The sequence below is a fragment of the Mya arenaria genome, chromosome 14 (assembly GCF_026914265.1).
Source record: "Mya arenaria isolate MELC-2E11 chromosome 14, ASM2691426v1".
Classification (NCBI taxonomy): Eukaryota; Metazoa; Mollusca; class Bivalvia; order Myida; family Myidae; genus Mya; species Mya arenaria.
Window position 1 is genome coordinate 13,131,353 of NC_069135.1, and position 14,206 is coordinate 13,145,558.

General features: G+C 35.0%; 1 protein-coding gene across 2 annotated transcripts in view; it reads left to right on the forward strand.

The window, feature by feature from the left end:
- LOC128216811 (protocadherin Fat 4-like) overlaps nt 1–9,218 on the forward strand; it is a 53,977-nt gene extending 44,759 nt beyond the window's left edge. For both annotated transcript variants that reach the window (XM_052923481.1, XM_052923483.1), the window contains 11 exons: nt 324–500; nt 1,167–1,301; nt 2,505–2,645; nt 3,128–3,313; nt 4,073–4,278; nt 4,502–4,605; nt 5,205–5,439; nt 5,866–6,087; nt 7,666–7,883; nt 8,073–8,309; nt 8,891–9,218. In XM_052923481.1, coding sequence (XP_052779441.1) covers nt 324–500; nt 1,167–1,301; nt 2,505–2,645; nt 3,128–3,313; nt 4,073–4,278; nt 4,502–4,605; nt 5,205–5,439; nt 5,866–6,087; nt 7,666–7,883; nt 8,073–8,309; nt 8,891–9,047 — 2,018 coding nt within the window. In that variant the 3' untranslated portion in view covers nt 9,048–9,218. The remainder of the gene's footprint in view (nt 1–323; nt 501–1,166; nt 1,302–2,504; nt 2,646–3,127; nt 3,314–4,072; nt 4,279–4,501; nt 4,606–5,204; nt 5,440–5,865; nt 6,088–7,665; nt 7,884–8,072; nt 8,310–8,890) is intronic.
- Nucleotides 9,219–14,206: the final 4,988 nt, after the last annotated feature.

A 14,206-nucleotide genomic window follows, 5' to 3' on the forward strand; every position in this document is an offset into this window, starting at 1 on the left:
ACCACTAGTATACTTGTTTTGACGTGATGTCTGTGGGTTAGAAAACCGCCGCCGTATAGTTCTAGGTGGAAAGTTTTTTATATGAATTTTCTACCAGCGCAATTCCGTTATGGGATATTTTGAGATTGTTTCCATTTTCCTCTGTCATTTTTCAGTCATGTTTTAAACATTGAAAAAAGCAAGGTTTTTTAAAAAAAAGAAAAGGAAATACACATTTCGTGTTTTTTTTGTCTAAAAGAACATTTCCTTGCCTTTCCTAGATGATGTGTTAACTGCGATACACGAACGATACGTTTATGATAACTATCACATTAACTCCACAGTATGGGTAGTGAAGAACTATGTTGCTGGGACAAACGAGGAGCGACAGTTGTCGGCAATCAAGCAGACCTATACCCTCAACATCGACTGCCACGATACCTTCGGGGCTGGGGAGTCCAAAAATCTTACAATTACCGTGACGCCAAACGAGGGCCCAACATTAACAACACTAAACACAGGTTAAATCAGATAGAGGTTGTTCAAAAAATAAATAAAAATTGTGTGCCTTTTAAAGTACATATCCATTGATCAATATTAAGTTTAATACTAAAATATAATGGAACTACTTGTATAAGCAGAGGCATGTTTGAAAATTAACCTCTGAACTATGTATTTTCTTCTTTAATTGTATACTGAAGAGGCTAACCGTAACTTACCATCCAGTCACCACGAATCGTGAAGGCGACACACATATTCAGTGTGTGTATACCACGTGATAAATTGCGTCATAAATGCTACGTCGGGAGGCAATATTTTGATTTAAAACCATACTTTAAACAACGATAACTTCACTATTTCTTCACCATTTTAAATGAAACAAAGCGCAGTCTACGCCGCTCACGGAACCCCACCTTCGGTCTTTTACCAGATTTTGATTGCGAGTTTAGTTTCTTAAAACACTAAGACAAACCTTTTCACAGAGCACTGTCAAAACATAATTTTGGAAACAGGTTTGTCGAAGTGTTTGATGAAACTAATAACCTCATCAAATTTAAAATGGTGTTGTAAATGAAAAGTTATCTTTGATTTAAGTCCTCATTTTAAGCAAAATTTTGCCTTCCGACGTAGCATATATGACGTAATTTATCACGTGGTATACACACACTGATATTGCTACGTTTCAGGCGTTGTGATCGACCAGTCTGTCGTGTTTTCTGGGGCGGTGCTTCTTACGGAGACCGCCACAGACCCAGAGAGAGACACCCTCAACTACACGTGCACTGTGAGCGACACCAACAACCCACTGACATGTGCTATAGGTATCACCTATGTATATTGAAACAGACCCATAACGTACCAACAGTTCCCTGATAACACTATAATTACCAATCACAGTAAAGTTGCACTCTCACAGATTGAACGTTTTGACAAGTTTTTGTTATTTTTTTTATCTTAGAACGAGCCAATGTTTGCGAAAATACATAAAACTAGTTATATAAGACTGCTGACAAAACATAAGATCGCCGATTTTTACACTTAAGTTCAAAATTGATGTTTTGTGCAACGGTTTGAAACGGTTTAAGCCATAAATTTTCGGACGGCAATATGAAAATCTGCTTTTTGTAAGCATTTTTTTTATCATTGGTTTGCAGATATTTACGCAAACATTTGCTCTTTCCAAGACAAAAAGTAAAAGAAAGTTGTAAAAACAGTATATCTGTGAGAGTGCAGCTTTAAGGCAACACTTTTTTTATAAGAAGGGTAGTTTGATTGAGTCATTGTCCATGGATTTTGCAAACTTATTAATTAACACAATTGATTGATTTATGTGAAATTTCACTAGTCAATTGATATTTATTAATCAAAAGTAAATGAAGGCTGAAACTTTCAAAACCAGGAATTAATTTCTTGTGCACATATCTGGTTGTTGCCTCACAAACCAATCAAAAAAAGGATTTTTCATTCCCTTTATGCTCCAGAATCTTTACTCGAAAATCCCGAAATCACGTACAAAACATGGCATGAGATAATTAGAATGATCTAAAAACGTTTACCAATTCATGCTTGGCTTATCGTCTTGACAAGGTCAGTCGAAATATCGCTGCTGGCGAGTACTGGTATAGCTCGTGGCAGAATGAAACATACATGTACCATCATAGCGGTCAAACAGCATTAAAACAGTCCCATGAAGTAACATTTGAGGGTGACCGGAAAAATAACATTTTTCTGTTTTTAAATTTAAAAAATGGTCCCATGAAGTAACATTTGAGGGTGACCGAAAAAATAGCATTTTTCTGTTTTTAAATTTAAAAAATGCGCTTTTAAGTTAAAGCATTAACACAAACAAGATATAATTAAGCATTTTGGATAGGACTTGTCCAACGACACAAACGTTACTTTTTAATAATTTCTCTGGTCTACTGTGAATAGTTGACGATATTAAACTTCACACTCTCGGATGTGTTTAAAACGCAAATTAATTTAGTTTTTTCCGTTAAACAATAACTGCATTTGTTTTTCAGACGGAAGCTTGGTTGAGATAAAGCTACGCCGCAATGTGAGTATCGTGACAGAGAACGGGCGCTCAGACTCTATAGAAGTATGTGTGGGCGATGCCAAACACCCCAACCATTACTGCGCACATCTCAATGTCACCTTCAACAGTAAGTCTTCGAGTACCGGTTAGATTTTGACATTCGATTCCTTTAATTCGTTCATTCATTAATAAATTCATTCATTTCAATATATGCTCCGCAAGGGAGATTTGAACACAGTACAATATATATGAGCATCATTAGCTATGTAAGAAGAAAAAAATATTTCATGTAGCATGAAAATAATGCCTACATGTATACAATTGGTAATAATCAAACACAATATTATTGACATAGTAACGGCAATTGTATGATCATATAACGCAATATATGCACAAATGCCAATGTTTTATTACTATTTAATCACTAGCGAATGTATTGAATGCATCTTGAACATCACGAAAACTGAGCTTGCATAACAGCAATTGATTTCAGTTCTCATTCTGTATGCAAGTTGGATTATACATTTAGTATACTTAAGATTAAATATTGTTTTGCGCACACATAGTTTAAGCTCGGAAGCTCGAATAGAATTGTGTATCCAATTCCAGCAACTCACACACATCCCACAATTACGAACTTACCATTCATACAAGATGTGAATGAGAACGCGGCGGTTGGGTTAACACTCTTCACGTTGACGATAGGAGACGTTGACGTCCCTCTAGAGACACACACAATACAGTGGTCGGTTTCCCCGGCAACAGCCACATCATACTTCAACGTGGAAGTACAATGTAAGTATTGCTTAGAACGGGACCGGTTAAGGATATTATTTATGCTAGAGAGAATAACGGGACCGGTTAAGGATATTATTTATGCTAGAGAGAAGAACGGGACCGGTTAAGGATATTATTTATGCTAGAGAGAAGAACGGGACCGGTTAAGGATATTATTTATGCTAGAGAGAAGAACGGGACCGGATATTATTTATGCTAGAGAGAAGAACGGGACCGGTTAAGGATATTATTTATGCTAGAGAGAAGAACGGGACCGGTTAAGGATATTATTTATGCTAGAGAGAAGAACGGGACCGGATATTATTTATGCTAGAGAGAATAACGGGACCGGTTAAGGCTATTATTTATGCTAGAGAGAATAACGGGACCGGTTAAGGCTATTATTTATGCTAGAGAGAAGAACAGAACGATTAAGCACGAGGGACTAGATATCGACGAAGGTTTCAAAATAACTGAAAAACGTTAACAAATCAAACTATAAGAACACACAATCTCTGTGTAAATCTTGCCCTGTTTATGTATTGGAATTGAGATTGAATGTTTGCCTCAGAAATTAATATTAATGTGATATCTTTATTTTGTATAGTCTGAATCCTGTAACAATCCTGTAACAGTTTTTGTTTTAAAAGTTGAATTGTTGAAAACATAGATGAAAATGGATTTGCAATCTTAAGATGTTCAAAACATGTTCTCAATTATTTGCAAAAGATAACATAGTTGTTTGAGTACACTTTAAATTCAATTATCTGTTAACAGCTGATGGTGATACGTCAACTGGTGTCGTTACGTTGTTAAGGTCACTGGATTTTGAAAGTCTTTCTAAGTACACGCTGACGTTTACCGTAAATGACGGATACCTGTCAAGCCTCCAGTCTTACATTCTGGTGTTGAACGTCACTAACGTGAACGAGGGTAACACAATCACTGCCACAAAAACGTCTATCACGTTTAAGGAAACAGCGGTAGGTTTCAATTGTAACGCGGATGAAGTATATTGCATCTCGTTTGTCTTTTCTTACCACAAAATCATTACAGTATGAAGATGATGATAATATTGAGGTAACCACACGACATTATCTTGTTCACTTTATTGGCGAGATATTGCTTATCACGATTGTCTTTATCTTATGCCAGAAACAATCTAAGAATAGATTAAAACATTGGTTTTGTTTACATATATTTCAGAAAGTTGGTAGGATCTTCGATTTTGGACTACAGTGTTTGGACGAAGATCACGAGGAGGCGTTGACTTTTTCCATCATAGGAGGGAATCATATGGATTATTTTGTGTATGCTATTTTGATAACGAATGTTCTAATCCGTTAGAAATTTTGTGTTCCTGTATTTGCTTTAACGTCTTAGTACCTATGAATTAAAGGACTGGTCACGCGGTGACCCCATATTTCTCCATATTGAGTAACAAATTTTTAAATCGTTCCAAAATGGCGTCTATTTTCTGCTTCCAAGAATAAATGATTCCCAGGTAGTGTTGGCGTCTTGATCAGTGTTAACAGGTTGTCGACGTGATATATACGTTACAGGGTAAGAATGCAAACCGATACGGGATATACCGGGCGATACGGGATATACCGGGCGATACGGGATATACCGGGCGCAGGGAAGCATAGTCGAAACCGATGTGGTTTCCTTCGCCCCGTATATCCCATATCGGAACACCTACTTACTAATTATAATTTTTAATCTTTTAATCAGAATGAAATGTTAGTACGTCTAAGGATAAAAAATAAAATGGCACCCATGTAGAAACTTGGATATAAAACATTTAATGAAATCTTGTAATTGATTCTAGATTGATAATGATGGTGATATTTACCTTAATACACGGACTCTATTCATTTATGACATCCCTGTTTTCATTTGTATTTAGATTGAATACTACCAACCGGAAGATTTACTTGGCGAAAGAATGGGACCTCGAGGGAAGCGATAACCTGCCGTCAACTGACTCTTTGACGGTGCAGTGCGAGGACGCCGGGGGTCTCTCGTCCACTGTCGAACTTACGTTTAACATCGTAGATGTGAACGAACATCCTCCATCGGTTGCCTGTACGCTGCCGAATGGAAATACATGCCCCTCGACGTTGTCGGAGATGAAATTCGAGGTACGTATCTATCGTAGCAGGTATTCATAACATATAATATAATGATATCTCCTAACGTAAGCTATTTTTCATTGGTTATATGATATAAATACTGGATAATGTCAAAAAAAAGTATTCCAAACTAGTATTTAAGATGACGTTTTCTACATACCAGGCAAGCAGTTTGATTTATAAGTATTCAAACTCATACACGAAATATATTGATAGCCTTAATGCATTTCTGATGGACTTCTCTACATATTCGTCAAGGCCTTCGTCCGCTGAACTAGAGTCATTTTGCAATATAATTGTGACCGTAGTGTTATTGTCAACGTCATATATTCGCTTGCACTGTCTCACGAACGAAATGTTGTGAGATTATGAGTTCTACACAAGAGTGTACCTTTAACCATGTGCTGTCTGATGTTTGATCTTTAATTCTCACAGCTGAAATCGGACAGTTCGATCACAGACTCGTTACTTACTGTAACCTGCGCTGAACCCGACGGCTGTAATTTTGACTGCGTTGGAAATGGACTATGCAAGAAATACTTTCGGTTAGTTCCTAAGACAACGCGCAAGAGATCGACTGGTGCCAGTTCGGCAGATCTGAAACTGAAGCAAGAATTGGATTTTAATTATAACAAGGAGTTCGTTATAACAATTAAGGTAGGTAACATATGCGATTATATGGCAACTATGTAAGTTATGAGGCCGATTGAATACTATAGACATAACAATTGATAACTGCACTTGTAAAAGTAAACTAACATTATATGACCAGGTACTAAACATCGTATACCAATATCTTGATATGTATTGATTATATATGGATTAGAGTTTAATTATCACAAAGGGAACAACAGATACACACCTAGAGCGTTTTCTGGGGTTTTATTAAAGGACACATTGGCCAAGAGCCTAAAAAAGCAAGCTCTCGACTTTTACTTGTTAGATCAGTTTGCGAGCACTGTCCAAACCTTTATGATATACGAGTTGAAACATGACATCAAGTAACAGTTACAGGAGAGCTTGTAGTGCTGAAATAGTTAGAAATCTTTGTGGTTAAACCGCTTTTCGTAAGCAAACCGTATATGTATTTAACCATTGATCAATTAAAGCAACTTTACTTAAAATTGACAATGGAAACTAAAAGGATAAGCAGAGAAGCCTAAGAATTAACCACGGATACAACGCAATATAGCGCATGTTGCGGTTTTTAACCGTTATACATCGCTACATTGACAACCAATACACAACCTTCATACAACGTTATGTATTTACTGGGGTACAACCCAGTTAACAATTGTGGCTAGGGTGGGTTTGTGTTGGTTGCAGCTATTTAATAAAATATATTTACATAATTGTAACAAGGAAATGAACTAAATCCACTAATTTTTATTATTTTATTGAATATCTTTCTAATTTGAAAGGTAGTCATTGGCATTTTGACACAAAATACAGTATTACATTGTCGACATACATGCTTTTTTTAACTAAAATCTGATAAAATCTGCTTTCGTGATTTTAGTCAACTTCTTATTACCTCCAACATATCGCAAATGTATATGTTTTACTCCCGAAAAAGATTGTTCCCCTAAACTAAATAACACATGAACCTTTGAAAAGTTTGAATTTTTGACCTTCCCCACCCACTCCGGCAATGCCCTTAACAGCATCTTTAAGACAACGTATACATACGTAACATTGTGAATTTAGCCAGAACAATAGTGATATGATTCGTCACAAACACACACTTGTCAAACAATGGTTCAGCAATATGCACTCTATAGCTTAGTGAACAAATGCGACCAAACCTTTCATAATTTATATTATAACCAAATGTTAACTGTTTTGTATAATTAAATTGCATTCTTTAATATTTCTGTGTTATAAATGATGATAATTATTAATGATTTGTCACATGTGAAACTGTTTATTGTACAGTTTATCTACACCATATTAAGTTTTGGTTTACTTGTTTGATTTTGTAAATTAATGCTATGTGTAAAGAACTCACTTGTTTAGATATATTATTCGAGGAATGAACAATCTCCCTATAAGGAATACATACATATGAGGCATTCCATTGCTATATTTGGAAACCATCGGTTAGTTAAAACAAAAGAAAAAAAGTTAAAAAAATGACTGCACGTTCTGATCAAAAGCTAACAGTAACATTTACAACTTATTTGGTACATGATGCAATAACAGTACACATTAAATGTTGTTGTTTGTTTACAAAAGATAAGCGACCTCAACGATCCGCCGAAGTTTACAGGGGTTTCGTTATTGATAAATTACACAGCCACTCCTCCTTCACCTACCCCCGCGGTCACCAGCAATTGTGTCACGTGTTCCTCCCAGGGACGTGTCCTGGTCGGCGTCTTGACCGTGGAGTGCATCATCGCCGGTCTATTAGTCCTTCACCTGGTTTATCACTTTGGAATAAGACCAAGATTTAGGTCAGTGATATTAGACTTATGTTAATGAATACTACAGGTTGGATATACTATACTCATGTCGTATGATTTTATATAAATTCCTGAAATTGCATGCTCCTCAAAGAAACAGCTTGACAAGTAAATTGTACCCGAGAATACATATATCTTGATATACAGTATTGTATCACATCATTTTAAATACAAACATAGGTCACAAAAGACCCTCGTTAGTCCAGCGAATATAAGAAGGCGAGCGCTCTCCAATAATGGAGCAAAGAATGCAACGTTGAACCAAAGGTCTTCTCAGATTAAGGCTGAAACCACGTTTTCTCAGCGTATGGAAAGGAAAACGGCGTATGAGAGTTCCAGCTCGGATTCGGACTCGGACTCAAGCTCTGGCACTGAAGTGATGGCAGCAAGACCCAGCCCAGGACGAGACAACTCGAGGTAGGATATGAATTCAATCGTGACATTATCTTTCCATACTGACACTATTTGGCTGAATAATGTGATAGAAGTTACCAACCAAATTATACAATTAAGTAACACGGTATTGGCGCACATACTTTTTCCGCGTTTTTGTTCATTTTGAAAAAAATGCTGTAAGATTATCTTACTGAATATCACGAGAGTTGGTTTCATCTGTTTTGAAGATATCTTTTTTAATCTTCAAAAATGAATGCTGGATTTACTATTCTGAAATTCCATATCAAAATGGATTTTCAAGAAATATTTACAAACATATTAGGCATACACTTTCCCGCTAGATGAAGCTAAATCAGGTTTGACATTTTATGTCATTATATATGATGACGTTTGAGTGCAAAATGAAATCTTTATTCATTCTCCAAGGCCATTGGTTCTTCAGTATTTAAAACACACATAAATAACCTTACAAGTCTAGTAATTTTGTTTGGAATTCGGCGATTAATGTATTGCTTTGTTGATTACAAATACGAAGAAAGTACGAAATTTAATAAATACAATAAACTGGAACAAATTTCAATACTTAATGTTGATTGCTGCAGAAATAACCCGGTCCCGTTTCGGCCAGTGTACTCCAGTTCCGTTCCTTCCAACCGGAGGTTCAACGGAAACGAGACCTCCGCCCGTCTGCAATCGTCCACCGGACTTCCGCCTCCTGTGTACTCAACCGCGCGGCTGCCTGGGCAACTTGAAATGTAGCTTGAAAAAAAAACTTTCCGAACTTTGAAACTTATTGAACTTTGTTTTTTTATTATATGAAAACCTGCACTTTCACAGCCTTGACCGTTTTGACAACTTTTGTATATTATTTGTCTTGGAATGAACCAATTTCTGCGTAAATATCTGCAAACCAGTGATAAAGACTGCTGACAAAAGATCAGGCCCCAATATCACGAAAATACTTAAGTCAAATCTCAAACTCAGTCTCAACTCATTTCACCATATAAAAGCATAATTTTCTTCAAAATCTTCCATGTTTTATACTTTTTGAAAACGTATTTTCTTATAGAATTTGTTGATAAAAATATTTTTTCAATATTTTTGAAAGAAAACAAATTCTAGAGCAAAAAATACACTTGAGTATTTTCTAATTAATACAGAGTTGTACTCATATACATTTTTGGCTGTAGAATAGATTTCCCTTGAAATTTGACCAAAGGCTTTTTCAGCATATTTTATGATAGAATGTGCTTATAAAACTGTAAAAAAAAACATATATGATTTTTAATGAATTTTAATGCTATGTGGTATAATGTGTTGAGACTGAGTTTGAGATTTGACTTAAGTATTTTCGTGATATCGGGGCCAGATCTCAGATTTTCATATTTCCGTTCGCAAAATTAATGTTTTATAAATAAAATTAATAAAAATGCATACCAAATCATTTTTTTAACTTAAATATGAAAATCTGCAATCTGATTTTTGTCAGCAGTCTTTTATCACTGGTATCCATGCACTTGCGCATAAATTGGCTCGTTCAAAGACAAACATAAAAAAAAGTTGTCAAAAAGTCCAATCTGTGAGAGTGCAATTTGAAAACAGTTTTTACGTTCTCGTTTACGTGTGATATGCGCTTATGACATTGATAAAACATCTTCAATGGCCAATTTCTTATTGTTTGAAATTATGGTTACATTTGACAAAATATGCTGTATTTTAACAAAAAGCGTTAATAACGCTATTGAATTTTCAGGCTTGGATTTCTCAATTCTGTTAAATAAATATGATCTCTGCCCATAAGAGCAAGTAAAATTACTCAATTTCGACAACTTTGCCAACATGAAATACATAAAAAAGTCCCTTTAAATTACGGTCGAAACCCGTTGGCTCGATATTTCAGGGACCGGCCAAAATACTTCGTGGCTCGAGAATATCGAGCCAAGCGGGATTGCTTACTTGAATATGTAGTTTTTTTCGTTGATACATTGATATCAGAAAGTCTTGTTTACCTCGGTTGTTGTTTGCTACTTTATCTCCGCAAGAGAAGAGTATTTATTGGACATAGTTGCCGTACATATGGTACAGTTTCTAGCATGACGCATTTGATACTATGAAAATATCATTTGATATTTTTTTGTTTACGCAATAAAAACATAAACACCTGTGTGCGTAAACAATAAACAAGCAATCTTCATACAGTTATTTACACATAAGCATAGCTTAAGTTGTACCGGGTCCTTCTTTAGATTGCTCAGGATTTGTATGAATTCTTCCATTTTGAGAAACATTCAGCGCAATATTTTTATGTGCATGACGCCTTATTAAAATACATTGCGATTTATACATGTAATGACATACGTTTTACGTTTGTTCTCGTGCCAATTACAACGAAAGCATATTCTCTAAAACTGTTTATTCATTTAACTTTGGTAATAATTATGAAACCAATCAAGCAAATCAAATTGATTAGCGCCTTATACATAAATAAGCCAAGCAAACAAATCAAGTATGAAATTCTTACTAGGGATGCGAAAATGGCATCGAGCGTGGAAAATATCGACCCTCACGATATCGAGTCATCCAATCGTATTTAATATGAACATATATTTAAAAAATCGTTCCTTTTAATCCGGTTCGAGCCAACGAGGATATTGAGCCATGCGATGTCGAGCCAACGAGTTTTGACTGTATCAGGAAATTGTAGCAACATTGTTCAAATATCACTCTTACTATGTTACTATACTAGAAGTTAACGTGTGTTTTTGTTTTTGTTTTTCATATGTTATCATTGTTAACCAAATCAGTCATACTGTTAAAACGTCCATTGTGTTTCCTGTTTGGATTTAAAATATATAGACGTTTAAAAAATAAAGTATTTATTCAAATTGTATGGGGCCCGACGATGGGCAGGATATCCAACACTTCCATCGGCCTTGATGGTGATTTGTACACATTTCAGTATTATTTTCTGTTTTGTTTCTTGTGTGAAATGTGAGTTCTTGCAGACCACCCAGCAATGTTCAGAACGTAAGATAATGTTTATTGTATCTTAATGAGAATTGTCAATGAAAACGGTATAACTTAACTACATTGTAAGTAGTTATTACGTGTGCTCGAAAAGTTAATTGAGGGAATACGAGTTGAACTAACGATCATACACAACTCAGTTATGTACTTTGTGGGCGTGTTCCTCTAAAATTTGCAACGTCGCGGCCCGCAGGTCTGGTAAGTTAAGTAGTTTAAGAAATGAGTTTAAGGGAGCGGAAACGTAAGTCAAGACTTTAGCTTGTGGTTAATTGCAGACAATTTAGTATATGTCACCTCATGGAACAGACGAGGTAGCAGAAGCGGGAAGAAAAGGACCGGCACGAAAAATGCGGTCTGTTTGTAAACTGGCTACGAAGAAGAGCCACAGACCAAAGCAGCACTACCATAAACACGTTGTTATAGAAAGGCTAAAGAGTTGGGTTTTCATGCATAAACACTTCAAAGAAACATGGTTATAACCTGGCTTTTACAAACATCTTTGACTGAGGCTAACTGTTAAAGCATAATTCATAAATATATGTTCATAAAAGAGTTATAAATAGCATCATTAAGATTAAAAAAATACATCACTCTGCAGGTTTTATAATACGTAACCTACATGTTCTATACAGCTTAACGGTCCTTGCTGTTAACATAGGGAAGCTTCTTGGTCAGTTTGCTCGCTTGCCCTTCTGCGTTCAGGCAGCATAAACGCAAGAAAAAATACAATCAATAATTATATTTACATTTTGAATAATTCTTCAGTGAGATTAAAATTTAGCATTATCATTTGAGTATTTGTACTTAAAGAAGTACGACAGACAATATACGTTTGAATAAAGGAATAGCTGTTTTTGTAACGTCGCAATCACTCCTTGCGTGCTATACAATATACACGTCAAGTTTCATCTATACAAAAACTAGGCGGATGTAAATATTAAGTTTTAAATGTAACAACATTCAAAGCTTAACAAATATAATTTAGTTTAAGGGCAAAAAGGGAATTGTTGATCACATTTGCCTAACATGGGTTGATCAATCAAACTATAAGCCAAAACAAAAACAGATATTGTGTGATTGTGGAGTCCTAACGTACGACTCACCTGTGAGCTTAGTTATAATTAAGAAAGTTGTCTATGCGTACGGCAAGGCGAATGCCTCTCGCCATTTGTATTTTCTATGTTTGTCAACGACTAAGAAGGTTTCTCATTTAGAAGGCACTAGTTAGCCATGTTAAAGATTAATCATGTTTGGCTGAACCAGGGTGTCAATAATATCTCTTTGTGTCTGTCTCGTTTAAGACACTGTGTCAAAGCATTACTTGCATTACTGTTTCCATATATAGAAGAGAGCTGAAATAAATAACGAATACGCTCACATAGATTGAACATAAAATAGGATATATTAAATAGAAGTCCTTGCAATGAAATCATTTGTCCTATATGTATGTACTTGAAATCAAGTTCCATTTATTCCGGGAAGCCAGATGTATGTTGAGGTAAGAAATATTAAGTATACACCTAAATATTACCGTCAACATTCCTCTATCACGATGTTTAAAGCTTAAAAACTTTTTAGTAAGAAAATAAGGCATTCCACATAACGTGTGTATTAGAAATGTAAACGCTCAACTATACATTGTTCCTTAGCATGACATATTTACAAATATCACATTTTCCGAAGATAGAATAAAACAAAAGAAATTTGTTTAGTTTTACCGGCTTGCATATTTAAATGTACTTAATTAGATTAAAAATCGAAAGTGCTTTGTTTCTAACCGATCGAATACGATATTGATTTACACGTGTGTCTTGACACCAGTATATACTTCTGAATACTTTAGACATTGGATATAATATAATTCATAAAGTGCTTAAAGTGCTCATATGAGATTTCTTTTTGTTTTATGCATATAAACAGTTATCGTTCTGTTCATTGGCCATATACTTTGAACGATCGACATGTATTTATGCATTAGATACATTTTATCAAAGATCAAACAAATTTTTTGAATTTTATGATTGTGTACTTTGTGAGAAATGTTTTAAACGAAATAAAATTTGTGTTTGATAAATACCACCATCATGATACTATTAAAACACATTTCTTTCATGATGCCAACGACATCCACATTGATAAATGAAAGCACATAATGCGTTGAAAGGCTTTAGGCGCGGCAGACGTTGTGTGTGAGGTTTTTTAATTCGTAAACTGGTTTAAACTCCCAGTAAATTTACATTTTACTGACCGTTCCAAGGCGGTACCTAACAATCCTTGATAAACATACCTTGTTTTTTTAATATATACGAGTATGTATGCACTGTGCTGTTTGTGGAGTTTTGTGCTGTTCTTCCGTGTTTCTTGTTTGTGATTTTTTGTTTTTATGTTCTATGTCTTTGGGATTTATGCTTAAACTTTTTACTACTGAGCTTGTTTCTGTTCGCATAAATATTGCTTTTTTACTATTCAGTGGAATAAAATCGAACAAAAAATATTTTGATTAAGGAAAACCTGTTACCGATACGCGTCATTACCTAAGAATTGGTAATGTAAATTTATTATTTAAAAAAAAATATGTTTAGCTAGATTCATAACAGTAACTTATAAACCTATATATGCTATGATGTAAGAACATTGCATTAATTTCGCAAGTTAATTGCTAGCTAGTCTAAACTCAATAAAATGAAACCGATATTGACTGAGAACGTTATGACTATTTGAAGTACGTAAACGTTGAAGTCAACACATTTCAATATTCTGCGTTATTTAGTTCCCCTTCGATTCCTCACAAGGATTTTTACATGATTCTTCGACTTTATTTCAAATCCCTTAAACGTTGCAATCTTATGAACAAATTCAAATAAATTAGTATATTAAACCACACTAATTTA